The sequence below is a fragment of the Triplophysa dalaica genome, chromosome 3 (assembly GCF_015846415.1).
Source record: "Triplophysa dalaica isolate WHDGS20190420 chromosome 3, ASM1584641v1, whole genome shotgun sequence".
NCBI classification, from domain to species: Eukaryota; Metazoa; Chordata; class Actinopteri; order Cypriniformes; family Nemacheilidae; genus Triplophysa; species Triplophysa dalaica.
In genome coordinates, this window is record NC_079544.1 from 10,096,183 (window position 1) to 10,119,317 (window position 23,135).

At 36.4% G+C, this 23,135-nt stretch overlaps 1 protein-coding gene across 1 annotated transcript; it reads left to right on the forward strand.

The window, feature by feature from the left end:
- Positions 1 to 832: 832 nt before the first annotated feature.
- vipr1a (vasoactive intestinal peptide receptor 1a) lies at positions 833 to 22,720 on the forward strand. Its single transcript, XM_056743350.1, has 13 exons — positions 833 to 1,213; positions 3,113 to 3,200; positions 4,865 to 4,969; positions 11,158 to 11,264; positions 12,496 to 12,593; positions 14,871 to 15,003; positions 16,065 to 16,218; positions 17,589 to 17,649; positions 18,970 to 19,036; positions 19,154 to 19,245; positions 19,329 to 19,458; positions 20,157 to 20,198; positions 21,199 to 22,720. The coding sequence occupies exons 1-13, from the start codon at positions 1,151 to 1,153 to the stop codon at positions 21,388 to 21,390; spliced, it is 1,332 nt and encodes a 443-aa protein (XP_056599328.1). The 5' UTR covers positions 833 to 1,150; the 3' UTR covers positions 21,391 to 22,720.
- Positions 22,721 to 23,135: the final 415 nt, after the last annotated feature.

A 23,135-nucleotide genomic window follows, 5' to 3' on the forward strand; every position in this document is an offset into this window, starting at 1 on the left:
GAGGCAATCTACCACACTATTTAACCTACACACACCAAAAATCTTTGTCTGTAGGTGATTCCAGATACATTCACTTACCTTTTTGGTAGCTTATTTTGAAAGCAGAATGTGTAGTTACTTCATAGTTTACATAGTGACCATTGCTCTGGGTTTGCTTTCAATTTTTTTTTTTTAAGTTAAATTAGTTATACATTCAGACTAATGTGACATGACAGACTAAATACAATTTCATTCTGCTTATATAATTTGAATTAACTCTACTTATGTTCAGTTCATAACTAGTGTAGTGAACCAATGTTAACAAATAGAGATTTCATGAGAAACATTTACATTTGTTGGTCAAAATGAAAACCATTAGACTAATGTTCTTATTTCTGTTTAATTTAATATCTGTTGTGTTGGGAAAGATGCACTTGTACAGTAATGGTCAGGACAGTAATGATAAGTGAAAGGTGGGAACTTAAAGATCATATTATCTGTTTGCATTGGTGTGTTAGTTCACATTATCATGACAATCACCATGACGCAACATACAGTAGCATTTATCTATATCCAAATAGATAAAGTCATTTTAGGGCGAATCATACATGACAGACAACAAATATCAGACGTTAAAGTGTTACATAGAAAACAAAAGTTAAGCAAAAGCTTTGCTACAAATAATCAGAGAACGGAGATGGTTGGGAATGAAGAGAGGGAGCTGAACCTGTGCTACGCAAAAAGTCTTTAACGATTTTTTCCAGGCTTGTGCTGCCACAGTTGAGTACACATACGCATGCACACACCCACTTTGAAAGAATAGTAGCGCATGCAGGACGTTGAGTGGTAGCTTTGGGTTTACAATCCGTGTCATGTGTGTATATGGTTCATGCAAACCATATCGGTAAATGTGTAGTAAAAATGCGGGAGTCGTTCATGAATAAGCATCTTCTGGATCGTGAAGGAAAATGCTCAGGACGCGCGGCGCAGTGCAGCTGGTGAGCCCGTGCGCACGGGAGCGCGCGCACCACACAGTTGCCTGACGCTTCGGATTCTTTGTCAGCAACTTTTAATAGGTCAACTTGTCCACGGCATCTATGTTTTAGGGAAGAACTCTCAAACTATGGGAAAGAGGACCTGTTATTAACGCTGAATCTGCTGAAAGTGCTACATGAACGCTATGGATATGTCTAAACGAATGCTGATTTTATGGCTAACCTGTTCACTCGGACCTGTGAGTATCACTCTTATTCATCCTTTTAGTCATTGGGGTGAAAGAAAAACACTCAATGATTTAACACACCTAGTCTGCAAACAAGGCTGTCAAGTAGAAGATAAATAACATAAATAAAGGGGATTTATGATTTTTATTACATTTTACTATTAACCGCTGTATTCTTAACCCTCCCTAAAGATAACATTTGTTTTATTAAACTGTTGAATTAAGTTTTATCTGACATATATTCAACTGCAGAGCGTCTCTTTAAGTCCACAGCAGCCGTTTATCTAATCTCTGACCCATCACATTCACCTCTCACAGTAATGCTGTAGATCACCGAAGATATTTGTAACGCAAATAAAAACAAAATATATAGGACATTTTTATGAATCTGCAATGCTCGTGAAGCTATTTTTGTGACTTGCTTTTTTGACTTGCCTGCACCGTCAGAAATGAAATTTAACAGCACAGAAATTAAATAATTATGTTGAAGCTTAGCCCACATGTACATTTTCTTGTATATTTTCACAAAATGTATTTAAAACATAATTTTTCAATTTCGACCCTGTGCATGACGTGTATGCGACTGTATCTTTGACATAGTGTCAAGAAAGATCCTCTTTCGTTTTGTTTTACTAAGTTGAAAGGTTGAAAAGGATTTTATTGCTAGGCTTGCAGAGTCGTAACTTCACAGCACAGTTTATTGGCAATATGTATCTGCTTTGCTGTCCCAATGTAATTCACAGAAATTCATGCAAAAAAAATGTAGTTGAGCCTATAATGCGTTCACGTGATTACTTTTAATAGAATGGTTTTCTCATCCTCTTGTGTAACATCATGGTAGCAATCTTCATTTCTTCTCCGTTCAAACATTTGTCCATGTTTAAGGGATAGTTCATTTTCTCACACTCATGTCATTCCAAATCTGTCTGACTTCCTTTCCTATGCAAAACCCAAAATAAGATATTTTGAAGAACATTCAAACCAAATAACACTCACGTTCATTACATCATTGATTCATGGACACAAAACCACTGAACCATTTCACAAAATATCTTCTTTTGTGTTCTGCAAAAAAAGGTTTAAAAATGACATGAGGGTGAATAAATCACGATGACAAAATTTCTGGCTGAACAGTCCCTTTAGTATTGTTTTTGATCACAGCTCATTCCTCATTACAAACTGTAATTGCTTATGCTTCTCTGTACTGTCTATAGAACCATAAGACACCGATTACAACATAACAGGATGGTTCAGGTTTGGTCATGTAGATAAACACCTACTGCCCACTGCAGGTGATGGAGTATTTTTTGATTTACGGATTTGTTTGAGGAGAAACCTCAACTCTATCACCAATTTTGATTGATGTCCCCTCTCACTGTCTTCATCTGCCAGAGTAGCCTACCTGCTCTAAATCTCCTTGTCCTTTGGTGCTCTGTAAAGGACTCTACGAGTGCAGATTCTCTGATCATAAAGCCCACATTTTAAGGATGATTGGATGCAGCTGCAGGATAACAATTTATAGCATGAAAGTTTTTCACAATGTAATGAGGAAGCCCTGCATTTTTTCTTAGTTCTTTTGGGATCAACAGATGTGAGAGGCGACATGATTAAGATGTCCACTGGGGCACAGAGGAGTTATCTAAGATCTTCTTTTTAAATCACTGTGAAAAAATGAAAGATGAATATTACTTTATTAAATCTGCATGACACTCAGAGAAAAGGTGAGACGGTGTCACATGTTAAAGAAGTTCACTTGGTTCTTCTCAAAAAGTCATTACTTTTAGATTTTTATGTCATTAAAGATTGTTGCTATTCAAAATGTGAAGCAATGTTCTCTGTCAAGCTATGTTCTGTCTTAATAATGCACCTCATGTTGTCAGTATCTTATAATTACCTTATTGATTTAAGCAGATGCTGTCTGTCCAGATGTGTGAGGTCATGTGGGAGCTGGAAGCAGAGAAAGGGGAGTGTTTATCCAAGTTGGAAAATATCACTACAGGTATGTGCACTACATATAGTTCACTATGTATGACAGCTTCGTGCCTGTAAAAGCACTGCGACTATTCTGTGATATACTACTGAGGTCATGGTCTGGATTTTCACTACGATCATTACAACCAGTGTTCATCAACTAGACATTCTAACAGCATAATTCCACATACTGAAGAATGTAATAAATATTAATATTATAAATATTTTAAATATAAATTTAAAAGTGTGACGTTGGTGTCAACACTGCAAAAACAATTTTTTCTTCACCAGCCAAGGTGCAAAATTTCACTCGGACTGCAAGGGTTCTTTCTTTTTTCATCGCAGTGGATACTGGGGTTTAAACAAATGATTGTAGATTTGTTTTTGGCAATCGTGTTAATTGGAGAGTTACTTGATGTCTCATGAAAAGTCTAATTTTGATTGTTTTTAGTCATTGTTTTCATAGATATACTTTTTCCCAGATGATTATAAGCAGAATGTCTGAGTGCACATTCATGACTCTCCCTTGAATTCTTCTATTCATATTTGGAGTGGAATGAAGCAGGTGTTTGATAACACATATTTAATGGCAGATTATAAGAATTCCTGCAAATTGTGTGTGGTGAGGAAGGAGGCGGGAACCGGCAAACATTTGAATAACTTTATTCAAAATAAATATACAATAATACGGAAGTAAAAGACCGGCAGCCACCTCACGGTCGACTGCCGGCCACAAGAACATATACACAAACTTAACACATGTCCGGGCTTGGTCCTCTCTCGTCAGCAGTCCTGTCGCTCGTCCTCTTACACTCCCGATTGCCACCGTGAGTTATGCGGGACCGGTGTGCGCACAGCTGATTCCAACTATCACTCACGCCACCGGCCCCTCCTCACGGCTCCCGTCCCGCCTCCCTCACCACATTGTGTTTTGAATAAAGCAATTTAATTAATAGAATCATTAACAGGGATCTGTGTGTGTTGTCCAGGTAAACCCTACAGCTTGGGTCCCCACCAAGATAGTAATAGTAGATTTTGACTTCGTGGGGACATTTTTTGGTCCCTGTGAGGAAAAAAAGCTTTTAATTAAAACTAAATGATATTATGTTGAATATGCAAAAAGGTTTGCTTGAGGGTAAAGTTTAGATTTAGGGTTTGAGGATAGAATATACATGGTATATAAATCATTACAGACAAAACATGAAAACCCACTGTGTGTGTGTGTGTGTTGTCTTAGTGTGTAAACATAACCAAGATTGGAAATACGTGACCACTGGGCTTGATCCTCATTAAACTGACACTGCCTTTTTTAGTTTAATCTAAAACTTATTGAGTTCATAACAGACAATGCAATGAGCTGGTTGTTTAAAGTTGATGTCTGATTATCCGGGCTAGTGAGTTTTTGTTTTCATTTGTTTATCTTGTGATTTAAACTTCCAAATCTCCCCTGAGTAATAAATCTCTGACAAATATGCAAATTGGTTTCTTGTGAGATGAACTCTTGTGAGGTAAAGCTTTCCCCCATGTGGTTTTGTGTTTGAGTGTTTTTTCTTTGTCATATGTTGCCTTTTTTACTGATAAAAATGAACAAATTGTCTGACATGAAAAATGAAATTAAATCGAATCAGTTTACCAAGACAAGTGGTCAATGAAAAATGTCTAAACTCAGTTTCTTTCTTTTTTTTGTTTAAGGATGCCCAGGTGAATGGGACCTAGCATGTTGGCCATCAGCTCAGGCTGGAGAGATAGTGACCATCCCCTGCCCCAATTACTTCAGTCATGTCAGCAATATGGGGGGTATGTCAATATATTATCCAAACATACTGTATGAAGATTCAGAATGTTTTGAAACAAACCTCACCATTTTATTTATTAAATACAATTTAGACTTATTCAACTTATAATTTTAATTAAGTAATGGGAGCCGTGACTGGCTTAGTTTTGTAACCAGTGTATTTAAAACAGTCACAGCGGTTGCATTATGTCTATGTCTATGCATTATGCATATGCATGAACGAATTATGTCAGAGCCTTCTTCCTATTTCTTTCAATTAGCCTTTAAGAACTTTGGCAAAAGAGAAAGATTGTTTGTGCATTTGGGACCTTGTGCTTTAATTTAGCAGAGATGTAGATATACAAACTGTATTCATGAAACTAGCCTCTGGTGGGGACAGGATTAGCTGGGAATTCATGAACGCTGTAATTGGGTTATATATTTGGTGTGTAAGCAGCAAATAGTAATCAGGATAATTGCACATGATGTAAAAGTTTGGGTTGTTTGGTATGAATAATAAGTAGGAATGTTGTTTTATTAAGTGTATGTTGGTTTGTTCTCTACGAATGTCTAAATATTAAATTGCTCTAATATGGATTCGTTTGTGTTGTGGGATGTAGATGGGATGTGAGATGGGAGGTGAGGTGGGTTACTGTTTTTTCTAGAATAAAAGGCTGAATAAATTCAATCCCTTTATGAGAATATTGGTATTTGGGTGATTTTCATTTTAGTTATGCAATATACTTCTTGCTTTATCATTTGCTGACTGAACCGCTTTTAGCATATATTATCAGCCTGCTGTAATGTGGATTGCCCTTGACTTCCGCCTTGTATTAGACCATCTATTGCACCTGTCAGTCATACAGCGTGTGAATAAAACCGTGTTTGCCGACTTTAGACATGAACATACACAGCATGCCAGTCAAAGATTAAATTAACTCCATACTTGATCGTGTTGCCATCTGGGAAATTTAAAAAGCACACACAGAGGAGCAAAATATTGCAGTTGAAGTACTTGAAATGATCGAAATGTCAGTGGACAGTCTCAGGTGATTATGTTCGCCTCGACAGCAGCGATATATGTTTTTCCTAAAATCAGGTTGTCTAATAATCAATAAGTCACAAAAAACAACAACAGTGTACCGGTGTTAGGTCAATAGGGCCTTCAAGCAATTATATTTGAAATACAGATGTGACATTCATGTCATTCTCAACTAAATGCTTATTTTATGAAAGGTTTATTTTATTATAAAAAAAGCTGACACGTTTGAACCAACCATTCATTGAACCAACACATGGATTAAAAACAGGTTTTCGTGGCCTGTTTCGTTGTTTATTTACATGTGCATTTGATAGTCGTTTGTTATGTTCTCTGTCACAATTCCAGGTTTGATTTACAACACTGATTTTCATCCTGTAAACTGTGTTCAGATACATCTAATGGCTTCCATGTTATATCTGCGTCTCGATGAAAGGGGCATGCCTTTCCCGTAAAACTCTGAGCCTGTGAAAGGGTGCCTTTTTGGAGGATATCCAAAACATGGATTGAGGGATTAAGATGGTTGAAATGCAGTGGATTTATCTTTCTCATGTGGTTTTGGGAGATGTGATACAGGCCATATGTGATTGGTCTAGATGTTCGTTTGGGCCACTTTGACTTCATGCACACTTCTGGTTCTCTGTTGGGATGAAACGCATCAGACTGGGAATGTTAAGTTACGTTTTAAGGTAGACGGAGCCATATATCACTTGCGAGGTGATGGAGCACTTTGTGTACCAGAGAGAAGAACAAAGGATTTGTATGGAGCCAGTAGACATGGAAATCCTCATGAATTTATAGCGAGCAGATTGAGGCTTTCTGGTCCAATCAAAATAAATATTTTTCTTCTCAGTGCCATTGCCTAGGAAAAAGAGTTCAGTGACATTCACTGAAACTGTTGCATTGTACCTGTGGGTATATATTTTGGTCTTGCCCAGATATGTATGTGGAAAATCACAGTTCATGACTCAGTCTAATGTTTCTGATAGTTATATCGTAAATAATGAATACCAAACCATAGTTCAAGTTGGTTTGTTGTCCACCAGAAGTTTAATCTATCCGATTGTAGTATCTGATTACAGATACAAAAGAATTTCCAGGGTTTTTGTGTCATGCTAAAATCAAGAGGCGATTCATTTTTCCATGGCATGGAAAGGAAAACAAGCGTTACGAAACTTGGCGGCACGGAGATCCAGGGACATGTCATAAATTTATGGTGGGTGGAGCTTCTGGTGTCCTAACACATCTGAACTTTTTACCCAGGAGCTTGAGAGCAAAAATGCAGTCGTAAATCTATTTAACTGTCCTGAGTGGTTTCTTAGGGTATAAATCAACGTTATGTAATGAGCTACGGTCGGATTGTCAATACTGCTGTAAACACCATGATGATATTTCATATACTGTAAAAAGTCAATGTTTTGTCCTACATTGCTTCGAGTGTTTTGGTGGTTTCGTGTACGTGAGGTTTCGAGAACTGTCTTTGTGATACGACATGCAGCTTGCGTTTGAAAGACACAAAGGACACGCCCACACACCCACCTATACTGCAGAGATCCACTGTAAAAACACCCGCTGATGGCTTGATCAGAAGCCCACACTCATTCATGTTTATTCAAGCCATGTCACTATTAGCACTAGGGAGCAAATCTTTCAACAGAGTCAGAAGCCCATGTCTCCTTCCTTTGGGTTTGCAAATTCTGACTTTCTCACAGGGACAAGCTTAAACCTGAGGCCTCCGCAGCACGCTTTCAAACGCTTCCTTTGAAAAAACATAACTGTGGGTTGATTAGCTCCCATGTTCAGTCCATCTTCATGCGTGCCGTAGACAATCCTCATTCTCTTGTTTTTCGGGGTGATGAAAGCATTCTTCTGGCAATCCCTCATTCAAAACAAATCAGGACTCTTGCGGAAAGAAGCTTATCTGTCGCTGTCTGGTCCCGATGCTTGAAATTACACAGACGATGTAATGCAAAAGGGATTTTGATGATTGGTCATATAGTTGTTTCTTTTTAGTTTTTTACTGGTTTACATTGTGGCAGTGCATTGATTCTTGTTCGCTTCTCATTCTGTCATTTATTTATTTATTTATTTATAATAGTAACAATTATTTATTTTGTTCTTTATTTAGTCATTAAATTGCACTTGGACACTATCCCTTACCCTTTAAAGACTTTGATCTCAACTAACAAATTGGGTTCACGTTGACCCATTTTGCAAATAAATGACAAGATTATTGAAGATTGTAAGAGAAATATAGAAATGTCAAATAAATGTATCCAAAGCCAGATTCTTTTATCTACACATTTTACATCATTTCTATTTCTCCGTACTGTAATGTCTTTTAATTGTATAAAAAAACGATTTGTATTTATTTTATACAAATAAGCCATTTTACTGAAGGTGCTGAGACGAAGTTGATAATGAAACACTACTTCAGAACTATGAAAAAGCAACCTCTGAGCCATACAGTTTTTTACCCTGTGAATATTCCCAATCCTCACTATCTAATGTTTTTTATTTTTACCCTCAGATTAGGTAAAAGACGATCTGTTCACTGTTTGCACACTAACCATGTGGTTTATCTAGGTTTCCAAGACTAATGATCACTGCCACACCAATCTGCATAACAAATGTTTCAAAAATCTGTTTGTTTCCCAAAGAGAAATTTGAACGGAATGTGCATTCTTAAAATGATAGGTTTCAGAGGAAATAAAGAACTTGTCTGCTTATAATTAAACAGCAGAAATGCTGGTAGTATTCAGATGACTTAATGTGAAATCAAAATTGTTTTGAAGCAGTTTTGTGGTTTTTAGTATGCTTGTTTTAGCTTCAAGGATAGCCAACCTGTAAGCTTGTGTGCTCTCACCAGTGTTGGGTGTAACTAGTTACTAAGTAATTAGTTACTGCAATTGAATTACTTTTCCCTTGAAAAAGTAAAGTAAGGGATTACTCATATGTTTTCTGTAATTTAATTACAGTTACTTTTGATGTAATTAAACTAAATACTTTGTAAAATATATTTTGAAAATTCAAAGTCTTACTTTAAAATCTGTGCTTTAATGTATAATTCTCACATTTGTAATACTTTGGTCAGTTAATAATATTATTTATTTGAATTAATTAAATAAGCCGTTTCATGTCTATCCTTGAATCACTTAACTAAGGTTGATGTATGATATAGAAAGTAATTAGTAATGAGTAACTAAATACTTTTTGGACAGAGTAATTTGGACAGTAATCTAATTACACTATTGAATATGTAATGAGTAACTAGTAATTAATTACTTTTTCAGAGTAATTTACCCAACACTGGCTCTCACATCTCTCACATGCATATAAATTCATCATAGAATGTTGCATTTTAAAGCACTGTGAAGGAGTTCAAACATCACAAATGGTCGGACAGCCTTTGCATTAAACAGCACCAAATTACACATCACTGATAGCACTGATTTTAACCAGTAGTTACAGTTTTATAATCTAATTCAGGAATCTGTCAATCTATACTTTGGCTGTCACAAGGTGTGAAATGGTTTACCTGACTATAAGCTGCTATGGTTATTTTAAAAGGGGGAGGAGCTACTCAATATGTCTTCCTGTTGAAGTTACATCAAAACACCAGCATTTAGTTAAAGGTGCAGTGTGTGATTTTTTGGAGGATCTATTGACAGAAATGCAATATAACATAACTTTGTCTTCAAGGGTGTATAAGGCCTCAAATAATGAAGCTTTATGTTTGTATTACCTTAGAATGAGCTATTTCTATCTACATACACCGCGGGAGCCCTTATGGAATTCTACAGTAGCCCTTAATGGACAAACTCTACAAAGTATGATTCTTACATTTCTCCTTTGGCAAATAATAGAAAACATGACGACATTTTAGTCTGGTGAGGGCTGCGTAGTGCTTCGAAAGGTGGGGAGGGGTGGAGTAAACTGATGTTTGCAATATGCAACCTATCCACTAGATGCCTCTAAATCTCATACACTGGACCTTTAAAATAGCCTAATATAATTATATTTTACCATTAAAAGAAAAAAATTGTTTGCAAGATGCTAAATATAAAAAGTGTTAAACTGTACATTATGAAGTGTATGGTGCTTTTCATTAGATTCATGTAGAATATTTTGTGACATTTTGTTTTTAGCATTCTGTTTTAATTGACATAGTTGGTTTAATTAAACTCTATATGCTTGTGTGTATTTCTGTGCATAATGGAATCTGCTTGTAATCTCTAGAGATTCACTTGTAGACATGCCATTACATTTACTGAGGATGACAGGGTTCCTGCAAATGAGAGTAACATTTCCAGAGGGGAAGATGGTCATGTTTTATTCATGAATAATCTCTCTTATTGCAGACCTTTGGGAAATGTTTTACAGAAAACAACATGCGACAAATAAAAAATTAAAATAAGTCTTTTTTATTTTTGCTTTTATTTTTGATGGAAAATTAGATATTTCCAAATACAAAGTGAGACATCTGCATGTGATTTTGATGAGTTAGATTTGATAAGTAAATGTACGATCCTTTCCTCGTAGTGCTGGGAAAATTTCGGGAGGTGCTTTTTTAAAAATTCCATTCCGTTCTATTCATCATTGGCATTCAAAGAAATCTGGCCTCAAGCATGGTAAAAGTGTATGTCAGAGAGGGCATGGATTTGATAAGGGTGACATGTACAGCAGAAAGGTGAGAGGAGGATGAGAGAAGGTCATTATAAGAACAACGTAATGTGTCCAGTCACTAGTAAGTCATTTTCCAGCAGATTATTTGCCAATGATATAGACAGGACTACATCTATTATGTTTCCTCCTCTGCTTGGAAAATAATGATTGCCTGATGATTGCCTTCATTTTCTGTACTTGACAAAACCAGCATGGCTGCAGGAATCATAGAGGATTCCATCCTATCAAATATCTGCTTCTGAAAAACGCACAGATAAAATTGAATAAAACAAATCCGATCATGATATTGTCTTGCATCACACAGGAAAATAAAGTTTGACGACGCTGTTGCTCAATGAATGTTAGTCATTTTCTGTTGATTATTTTATTCATTTAGTTTTGAGTGTAATTCATAAGGATGCATAATGTGATTGAAATCTCTGGTTAAGCACCTACATTCCTCTCAGTGTTTGATTGACATGTTCACTATCCTCTCTCCCCATACAGGAAACATTTCAAAGAGCTGTACTGAGATCGGCTGGACAGAAATAAACCCAGTTGTCATTGCATTAAATTGTGGCTACGACCCTAATATCACAGTGGATGAAAATATGGTGCGTAGCCTTTTCTTGTTTTTTTGGCGCTCATTACTTGTTAATCGATAATAGCATAGTTCACGTCACATGTAACAAACATGTCTTCAGTCAAACGCTCAATTAAATGTTGCCTACAATAAAATCAATCAATAAATAGGATATTTATTGTACCTTTTCACTTAATGGTACACATAATTGTGCATTTTAACTGATAAATGGAAACAAGCTTAATAAATGAACGTCAACCATCCAAATGTGTTCCTGTAGCTTAACTGGCATAGCATTGCATTATCAACACAAAGGTTATGGATTTGATTCCAAGGTTACACGTATAGGATAATGTACAGCCAGACGGTTGTTATCGCAGAATAAACCCTGACAGGGTGATCACACTGCGTCATAAGTAAAAATATATTGCATATGAAACGTTAATTTGAAATATATGTAGACCTTTCAAAAAACTGTGTCCTTTAGGGTTCATGCAGTTTGGTTAAGTCATTTGTAAAAATAATCTCATTTATTATATTAATAAGGCATATTTGTATTTTATTTATGTATAATATGAAACTGCACCGGTCAAGATGAATCGAAGCACCCAGATGACCTTGTCTATTAGAATAACAGACCTAGAATATCGCAACTGGCCAATCAGAATCAAGTATTTCAGAGCGCCATATAATAATTACTGATAAAAGCTTACCTTAAATTGAAGTCACTTTGGATAAACTGTCTACGATATGGTTAAATGAACGTTCGTCAGCTACCTTATAGTTATATGCAGCCACGGAAAAAATCTATAGACCACCTCAAAATATTTTTTTGTTTTTCTGAATTTACACTCCTATATTTTAGGTAAAATTAATGTTTTTGTTTCATTCTGTGAACTACCAAAATATTTTTGCCAAATTTCTGACAAAAAGTTAACAGGAAAAGATGCTCTGTGTTTTTTCAGACCTCAAATACTGTGAAGAAAACAAATTCATATTCACTTTTAAAGCAATACAACAGTAACAGTTTTACATGTATTTAGGAAAAGTTTGAGAATTGTTTTTAATGTGATAACCTTGAATCCCAGTTTTAATGTGTCTTGTCATGCTGTCAGATTTTCAAATTTCTGTTGAATGACTTCATGTCACTCTTAGGTTTGATTTTGTTGATATCCAACAGACATGGACTGGAATGATCACATTACATAGATATGCTGATTAAATGACAATTTAATGATTGTTCACTTGTCTTTTTCTTGTAGGGTGACTTTCTGGGCTCTGTGAGAATCGGATACACTATTGGCCACACTGTGTCTCTCATATCTCTCATCATTGCCATCACAATACTGGGCTTCTTCAGGTGCTTCTTCTCTCAAATATCTTACATTTGATTGTTTTGTTGATCTTCTCTGATTGATCTTTTTCTATGTGGAGTGAATCAATATTCTGTTGAATCATATCAAACTAGATGACCTTGCTTAAATGCCCTGTTTTATATCACTGTTAAAGATATATAGAGACAGGTATAGATTCTGTCATTTGATGTGAGTTAGACACAGTTTCCCTTGTTGCTGAAACACTCCGTGCTTGGAGATTTGTAAACCCATAACATGCAGCTTTGCAGTGGTAAATAGGAAGCAGCAGAGGATGCGCTACACTTTGGTGCAAGGTGATGCTATTTAGCATGTTTGTGACATCATCGCTATATGCGTTTACTCTCTGAACTTAGGCCTACTCTGTTTTAATACAACTGAAGACAAATAAGTTGAAGTCATTAACGTATTTAATAGTGGTGGGCCAACGCCGTTAACGCAGTGAGACTATTATCGCGCGTTAAAAAAATTGTCGCCGTTAATCTATTCTCAAAGTTGGGTTGGGAGCTGGGTCTATACTACGCAAGCTATGATGACTTTCACCTGATATTTTAGCGCGGATGTATACCAGCTTAACTGCACTGTACGGGGCGAGAACGAGATTTTTCAACTCGCGTGATTCGCGTCATTCGCGGAAGCAGAAGCAGCCTCATCATCTCATAACCAGGGCTTCATTCGCGCGATTCGCGCCGCAAGTAGGTCTATTGGCTCTTTTCATTAACATATAAATCACTCGCGCTTGACTCGCCATTCGCATTTGGTCTGAACACAACATAACGTTACTGTGAAATTACCGCATCAAACGTGACGTGCTAACATGGATGCAGCTATGAAGCCGCCGGGTTTGCTTCAGGGAATATTAATTTTTAAGAAGCTTCCCAATAGAAACATCGACAAGACTAAGGTTGTTTGCACCTTGTGCAATGCGGAATTGGTTTAAAAAAAACACTTTCTCTCAACAGGTAGCGGTCTAGCTTTAGTTGAAACCAGTAACTTTGTATTGAGATCTAATGTATTATGGCTCCTGTATGACATATCGCTTGTTGCTCCCTCACTCTTTGTAAGTCGCTTTGGATAAAAGCGTCTGCTAAATGACTAAATGTAAATGTACTATAGGAGCTCTTCCAGTCTCAAGTACCACCTAAATGGAAATCATCCCTTAGCTAATGCGGAAGTAAACACAAGTTCATCTTATTGAACATAATTTAATTTTCATCACCAATTATCATAGTAGAACAGCTTTCTCAAGCAGTTTGTGATGCATTTTGGAAACAGGAGATGAGCCCCTGGTCTAATGCGCCACCTGGCTTGAGAAACCCGTTCTAAAAGACTTACTTTTAGTCATTATTTGGGTAGCACACATATTCTGAGTGCCTTCGGCAGAATTCAAATGAGCCATTTTAATCTAGATTAATCTAGATTAATTTTGGAATTAATCTAGATTAATCTAGATTAAAAAAATTAATCTATGCCCTCCACTAGTATTTAATGTTTCTGTTGTCAGACATAAAATAATAATTAAAGACAAATGTTTATATATGTCCAGTCAGTTACAATGACAGGTGAATGTAAACTCTGTTTTGTAATCATTAATTTATTCATTCACTTACAAGTAACTTTGGATGCTACCAGAGCTGGGTTGAATACTTAAGAATTGTAACTCCTTATTTTACTTGTTGTTATAAATAAACTATTACTACAGAAGGTCAAATTTCATCAAACTGATTCGAGAGTTGATAGATATCCTCTTTATGCAGACGCCGGCCTCTTTTCGTACCTGAGGACGAAAGCCTTTCTGACTGCAGCGCTTCTCCCCCCTCTGCCGCTGGCCACCGTGCGTTGGCTTTTTGTCGATATTAACCAACTAATATTTTCATATTTTGTAACTCTTATTGATTAAATACGCTATTCCTAATAAAGAAAAGGATTTTTGGAAATCATTTCGCAACCCCACCCTCGCTGCCTTGCGACCCCCCCGGGGTCAGCATGATTGAGTTTGCTGTTGAATATAAATGTGTAGTTATTTTTATTAGAAAAAAATAGAAAAAAGAACGACCTGCCATTCTGTGAATAAAACATAATCATTTAATCTGAAGAAAGTGGTCTGATTATGTATTTTAAAATCTGGTGTACTCTATTTACAAGTTACAAGTACTTTTGGAATCTGTTACTACCCAGCTCTGGATGCTACCAACTTGACATAAAGGGAAATTACAAATTGTCCTCATTTTAATCCGTTTCTCTTCTTGTGCTTGGTTTTCTAGAAAACTCCATTGCACCAGGAACTACATCCATATTCATCTGTTTATGTCCTTTGTACTAAAAGCTATCGCTGTTATAATGAAGGATGTAGTTCTATATGAGGTGGAGGGACCCGATGACTGCCATTATGGATCTGTAAGTGGTTCGAAAATTTATCAAAAACCAACACAATATTATTTTTGATCTATATTTATCAGTAACACTTTTGTTTGTTACGTATCTCCCTGGTGCTGAACAGAGATGTGTTTGGTGAATCAAACAGACTTTCCTCAACATTGACATACAGTAAATTTGCTTAGTAAATGCTGGTCGGCAAACTGCTTAATGGTACGTAGTGGTGCGGCTTAGCTGTGTTTGATCAGTCCTTCGGGATCTTTAAAGAGCACGATAATGACCTCTCTTATCCGGATACGGACGGACCGCGTGTGTACACAACATCGTGGTCGTGTTTGATTTTCTTTGTGACATTTTCACAGTTATGAATAATTGTGTTGCAATAACATTTGCTTAATTACAGTGAGTCTCTTTAGGTTTTGGAGTTGCGCATGTGTGTGAGGCTTCATTTGTAGTGTTGTGTTTGTTCTGTGTAGCATTCCCACTATAAACACTCTTGAAACTGTTCGGAGCCGCCTGGATGCAGCTGCCGGTCAATGAAATACGTCACGAGAGGGTGCTTAAACAATCGAGATAGTATGAGATCCCCACTGTAAACACTTGTGCAAGGTCACAATATGTTTAATATTTAAACTCTGTGCTTCATAGATGAATCAGGATTAGTTCGTTTTAAATGGATTTTTTAGGGAGCTTATTTGAAATAAGTCAATGGTTCAGGGTGCTTGCACAGTTTTATGATGGGTTTACTGTTATTGTTTATTGCTATGAGGTCATTAAAGTATAGGTCATGCCTATAGGTGATAATCATGGTTATCAGTACATCATAGTTTCAGTATATACGTAACCAGTCAGCACACAAGTGTCGAACATTAACAGAACAGCATACAGAAATGTTATGTGTTTACACTGCTTTTAATGGCCTTCTTTCGAAATGTGAAGCCATTTGAACAAACCAGAGCTATAAACAGCAAAGGCATTCTCCTTTGTTTAAATACACTGTAAACAAGCATGACCGCATTTCCTGTTATATTATCTACAAGTGCACAAATGGATCTAAACAAAGCTCTCGTCTTGTTTTACAGGTGGGCTGCAAGGCGGCTGTGGTGTTCTTCCAGTATGGCGTCATGGCCAGTTTCTTCTGGTTGTTGGTGGAGGGTTTTTATCTCCATGCTCTCTTGGCTGTTTCTTTCTTCTCGGAGAGGAAGTACTTCTGGTGGTACATCCTGATTGGATGGGGTGAGCATGCGTTCACATCTCAGCAACAGTGATAAATTGCCCATAGGTCTCGTAATAACAGTGTACGTACGTGGACTACTTGTCAAACGTGAATGACAAATTGATCAATAAAGTCAATAGGACCTTGTGCATGTATACGTTCACTATTTAAGTTATACATTTTTCCATTGACGTCAATAGTGTTGGCAGAGCCTAGATGCTAATTGGCATTGTCACCTTACTGAATTCCTTATTACATTATTGGCTTATATGTCAACGGCATATGTACGAAATACATATTTAGTATTGTTTTCTTTGTGCTTTTTTGTCAAATGTTTATTTATTCAACAGCATTACCGATTTCAAGAAGCATTTCATTGTGACCATATATGTTTATGGGCAAGATTAAGTGTAAGAAGGTTTTGCTGTTATGAGGTGGGAGAAAGGGATTGTTTAGGCCAGGGATTTTCAAACTGGGGTCCGGGGACCCCAGGGGGCCTCCAGAAAGAATCTCTTTTTTTGCTTCATGCATAATTTTCTTTTTACTGAGATTTTTCTCAGTTCCTTTTTCATACTTAAAGGGATGCTTTAGCCCAGAAACAAAATTTCCCCATGTTTAACTCATGCTAACGGAATATGACTTTCTTCTTGAAGAATAATGGGAGTTATAATTCCACTTATCCTTTTTTTTCCAAGCAGTAGAATTGGAGGGAATGGAGGGCAATTTTTTTAAGCTCCAAAAAGTGCATTGAATGATCAAAGAACTGCTTGACAAGGCTCCTTGGCATATTGGGAATGCTATTAACGATAGTGACAACTATCCCTCGGCTGCGCATGAACAAGCGGCTTATTTTTCCTGGCAAATGACGCAGGCGTGTTGTAAGTTCAGGTGATGAACGCTGTATTTTTCGTTTCGTTTCAGCAGGGTACTGTCTCCTATGAGTGGGAGCTTTCGTCACCCTCACCCTCAAAAAGGGTGTGTGGTATTATAACTCTGAGTGTTTTATTCTTCAAGAAGAAAGTAATATTCAGTTATTTTAATATTCAGAAATTTTGTTTCTTGGCTGAAGTATCCGTTTTAGTGAAAGTTGCTACAGTACAAATACATTTGAATTGAAATGGTCTTCAGGGTATATAGATCCAATAAATATATCTAATTAAATATAGAACCAGTATGTTATCTTTATAATGTCATATTTACAGTTTATCTTACAATGTTTAAATGTTTCTTAAAACATAATTTTTTTTTTTAGATGGAAATGTTTTTTAGGAAGGGGTCCCAATAGGTTCATCTTATTTTGGGCTCCTTGGCATTATAAAGTAAAAGAAACCTTGGTTAAGGCAATGCCAGTAAATGTGTGTTTGTGTTTGTGCGTGTGTGTGCGTCACAGGAGTGCCAGGTATCTTCATAGTAGTGTGGAGCATCACAAAAGTGAATTTACATGATATTGGGTAAGTAACTTCTTCTTTAGAGATCAGCACTTTATCAATGTTTTCACAACTGTAATTTGTTTCTACACATTAACGAAAATGATTACAAAAAACATAAAAGATTTTTTAAAAGTTTTTTATCTCATTTGAATTTGATTTTTGTATGTTTGTATGTAAACATTCCATTCAGTGTCACGCAATTGACTTAGGAAGGTGCTTTAGTGTGTGTGGGGCATTTCCCTTCTACATGAGCTTAGTATCCGCTTGGTATTCACCTGCAGCAGCTTGTCTTGCAGTATAAAGTTTGTGATTATTTTAGTTTGGATCATGCGTATACGTTGATGACGACTACAAAAGCATTCCGATAGTGTTACATGTTTTATTAGGGTAAGTGTTTTGTGGTGGTCTGCGTGATCCTTTTTAGTGTTGTGCACTTTGTGTTTTTGGGCTTTAGATAGATGTCTGCTAATGTCTGTAGATTACCATGATAATCTATGATCAAGGCTATTTTACTCATAATGTTTATCATATTTATCTATTCTCAAGTCTATTGTACTGACGAACTTCCTAGGTTATGATGTTATTTCACTTTGTAGCCAATTGTATTGCTGACCACTTGGGTTGGGTATCGTTTCCGATTCTTATCGATTCCCAGTTACAATTCCCAGTTGAAGTAAAACATTTAGATATCAACCTGTATGGTCATTTAGCCTGCTTATTGACTGGTTTAACATAGCTTAACTACATCATGGTTAAACTGTAATAAATATAATGAAACTATGGACAATTTGTGGCTTCGGTGCTTTATCGCATTTCTGAAAATATGCACACAGAAATTCACAGAAAAATGACTGGAAAATGGCATTCAGTGGGGCAATCCCCAACATCTATGGTCGAAAGATATGAAACATCTGACATTGTAAATCTTGTTTCAACACATTTTACTCAAGGCTGTTCCTTGTGATGATAAATTACATGCCTGTGTAGAGGTCAGTAGTCTAGATTTAGAGCAAAGCTCATATGCAGAAAAGAAACTCCACAAATGTATGATATTTTCATAGTCACATATATTTTTATTCATTGATTTAGATTTATGTTTGCATTGAATGATCGTATGTGCATACAAATCCACATCTCTGTAAAATTTGTGTGGCTTTAGTTATGTGTAGGTAAACCCATTTGTGTAGGTAAACCCATTTGAATTTGTATTTTTATTATCTAATTATCACGTTATTTAAACAAATTTGTTTAGAATTAGAAATAGAGTATTACCATAGTGTGTCTGGTCTTGAAAATTGACAGATTTGGTTTAATTCTACTGATATTGTGTCCTTTTGACAGATGCTGGGATTTTATTGATGATGATCTGTGGTGGATTATTAAAACTCCAATTTTAATAACTATAATGGTGAGAATACTCAGCAACAGAAAGAGAATTTCATTACATTCTTTTTATAGGGATTTAAAATGAAATGCAGCACCATCTAATTCAAATGGAGTCTAAACTGCTTTACTCTCTTTTTAGATGAACATCATTCTCTTCATTTGTATCATTCGAATACTTCGTCAGAAAATCAGCTGCCGAGATATTGGGAGAAATGAATCACACCAGTACTCGTGAGTGTGTTCAAGACATCTCATATGCCCGACACAAAATGATGGTCAAAATATTCCACCCTGTGTTGTTTCTTTTTTTCCAGGAGATTGGCAAAATCAACCCTACTTTTGATTCCTCTGTTTGGAATCAACTATATAATCTTTGCCTTTATGCCTCATCACATACAGTCTTACATGCGTTTGGTGTTCGACTTGATCCTGGGGTCCTTTCAGGTATGCAACAGGAGATTGGCACTGACACACAAACATGTTTTTGCCGGAGGTTACGATATACTCACAGTTTGGCAATAGAATACTAAGTATGGCCACAGTGATAGACTCACCGTGGGATCTGCCAGCTTGCCTCAACCCCAGACATCCCCAGTGAAATATATTCACTCACTGTTTGTTCAGCCAGACTAAAAGGTTGTATAAGGATAGACAAAAATGGGCATAAACAGTTTGGGACGGACCGTTTATCTCTTTCCAAAGAGATTCATATAAATGATTTGTTAAATATAACTATTGTATTTTTTGCTGAACGAAGATGTTCGTGCCATTTATGATATAACGCCCATCCAGTTAGCAACGGTTGCGACTGCTCGTGTCGCCCAGAAGTCACCAGCTCTGCATTGAAATGAATAGGATCATGTCGTTTGGTAATGTGAACGAGGGGTTATCGCAGGAATTTCATCGCTTCGTGTTTGTAAAGTATGCAGAGTTACTGTGCCTACATGAATAAAACATCAGCCAAATGCATATATGTACATTTATAATCTTTCAATTTTTGAGAAAAGATACCTTTAATCGCGTGTTGCGGTCTCGTATCGAGTTTGGTTAGGACACGGTGTTGCAGTTTAGATAAAGTATTATTGATTGTTTCTTTTGTTCGCTGAAACTCTAATCGATTTTCCTCTGCCCTTTTCCTGTAGGGATTTTGTGTTGCTGTCCTGTATTGTTTTCTAAACGGAGAGGTAATATATATAAATATTTAACATAACTGGAATTTATCATAATAAAATATAAAAGTACATTATCTGTCAAAAGAGAATGTTATGGATCTTCATTTCTAGCCATTTTACAAAAGGATGAAATGCACTGAATTTAAGGAATAATCCATGGCTATTAGGATTTTAATGCACGACATGGAGGCCAAGAACCATCCGATGCAAAGCTAGCCGCGGAGTATCCCATTTGTACTGTGGTCATTTGACAAGTTAAAGCTGTTATTGATGCTTACGGTATAATTTTCGATCAGACAGGTGAAAATTATTTTCGTCTGTTAATTTCAAACAAACCGACTGGAACTACCCGTGCATAAAAAGGTTTTAATGCACACCTTCCAGCCAATCAGAATCGAATATTCAAACAGACCATGATATAATGAAATGTTATTCTTTATTAAACCATTTTTTATTTAAAAAAAATTGTTTCTAATATGGAAGTCAATGGTGCCCCAGAAATCTCACTTGCTAACATTTTTTACAAATATCTTTCTTTGTGTACAAGTACCACTCAACAAAGAAATACAGATACAATTTTCATTTTTTGTGTGGAGTGTCCCTTTAAAGAGTCCCAGAATGCATGTTTCAACATAGCAAATGTCTAGACTGTGCAGGAATCTAATTTTGTTCAAGAATGGCTAATTTTAAGATGTCTGAGATGATATCCCAAACATTAAACAACAACTGCACCTCCTTTTTATCAAAATATGCATTTTTAAATAATTTCTTTCAGTTATATATATATATTTTTTAAATGTTCATGAAGTAAAACAAACACATATCTTTCAAATGTTTAACACCTCAAGGCCAAAAAAAGCATTTGATAAGCCCAATATACCATATTACAAATGAATAGAGGTGAAACTAGCCAAACTCTTGACAGGTAGTGTGTTGTTGATACTTTGTTCTCTCTGAGTGTGTTCATATGCTAACTACGTTTATGTCAAATCCTGGTCTTGTCCTAACACAGGTTCAGTCTGAGATCAAGCGAAAGTGGAGGCGGTGGCACATGCAGAGGTTTCTAGGAGCTGACACCAAGTACCAGGAGCCCTCAATGGGAAGCAATGGCATCAACTTCAGCTCCCAAATCACCATGATGACCAAATGCAGCCCCGCCACACGACGGGCCTCCGCGTGCCAAGATGATTTCTCCACCGTCTGAGCGACTCTCCATCAAAGATGTTAGACAGAAACCAACGTATCTGTGCTTACACACACAGGAAGGCTACCACTCACATCTCAAACATGTCCAAGGTTGCTGCTCATTTCCTGGTCACTGGGAACATGCAGGACGGCGATCACCTCAGTGCTCATGGAGTCTGATTGGCATGTGATGTACATGGACAATTTAGTCATGATGATTTATCGTCATAGCCATGACGTTTATCAGAAGAGAACTCGGATGAAAGATGGGAAAATACAAGTACTGTTTGACGTTTGAATGTTATTAGCAGACTACTGATTCAAAACAAAACCGTCTTATGTAAAAGTACAATATCTGTTTTAAGAGCAAGTTCTGGATCTTCAGTTCTAACCAAGCTACAGACTGTTGCTTAAGAAATGGAAATTTAATGCATGAGGTGAAAGATGTTTGTTTGATTTGTGAAACAGTCTGCCATACACAAAGGTATGTGCATTTATTCTCTTCATTAGCGTTCTCTGTGTGCCTGTGATGGCATACTGCTCTGTTGTTCTGCACTCCCCTGCCCTCATTATGCTGCTTAAGATTCCTCTGACTCCAAATAACCTGAAAATCTGAGCCGTGTCTCTAATTTTTGTCTTTTGACTTATTCCAGGATGAATTAATGTGACAATCTGACATTCTGGTAACATCCTGCTTTTGTATCCTACCAATTTGTGTCATGTAATTCTGTTTCAGTGAACAAGCATATTAAGAGAATCCTCACTTATAGTGTGTCAATAAATATGGTGTTTTATGGTAATCATTTGTAGTTTAGCGAAAATGTAATGTTCAGTTATGTGAAATATGTGAATGTTTACATGGGTTGTATAACTGCGCATGTATTCCATATGTTGACAATTTCTCTGAAATGGTTTCTTTTTATCAGAATGTTCTTCTTAGAAGAAGATTTTTATGTCTTTGTCTGATGAATGTGTAAGGTTATTTATAGCTGTTGCTGCTGGCATGCCCGTCATGTTTGCATACATAGTTCTTTTACCTCAGTGTAAGATAACAGTCAAGAAAAAGTGTCTTGGAAAGTGTTTTATTTGTTCAATCTTGTAGAATTTTTTAGTTTTAGAATGAATACAATTTAATCGTACATTATACTGTATAATGTCTTTGCTGTTTCAGAGTATTTAAGTGTTTGCTGGTGGCTGCTGGTATAGGTAGGCTACACTTTTGGCATTAGACTTTTGTAAAAAATTAGAAGCACACATTTATGTAATCACCTGTGCATTTAGTGTGAAAACTATAGTACTGTATTACTAAATAGTAACATGATATTGACCTTCTCTTCAGAATCCAACAATAAAAAATTATACAGTAAAAATGTCTCATTGTGTCCAATTTAAACCATGTACATATATTTCAATATTTTGTAATATATATCATGTAGTGTGTGTACATTTTTTTTTTAAGAATTGTTATTAACATTACCAATCAATTCAATTTACGATGACAAAAGAATTTGTCAAAGACAGTTTCTTATCAAATAGCTGATTCTCGCATATCGCAGAATAGCTGATTCTCTACATGGCTCCAAAACGTGTCTTAACATAATGTACTGTATATTTACATTTACGCATATGGCAGACGCTTTTATCCAAAGCGACTTACATTGGATTATCCTATACATTTATACATGGGTATGAGCTATCCCCTGGGATAGAACCCACAACTTTACATTGTTGATGCAATGCTCTTACCACTGAGCTACAGGAAAG

Coding starts and splice junctions, on each gene's coding strand:
- vipr1a (XM_056743350.1), top strand. CDS start 1,151: ATGAACGCTATGGATATGTCTAAACGAATGCTGATTTTATGGCTAACC. Junction 17,650..18,969: donor GTGAATTTACATGATATTGG/GTAAGTAACTTC, acceptor TCCTTTTGACAG/ATGCTGGGATTTTATTGATG. Junction 20,199..21,198: donor ATTGTTTTCTAAACGGAGAG/GTAATATATATA, acceptor GTCCTAACACAG/GTTCAGTCTGAGATCAAGCG.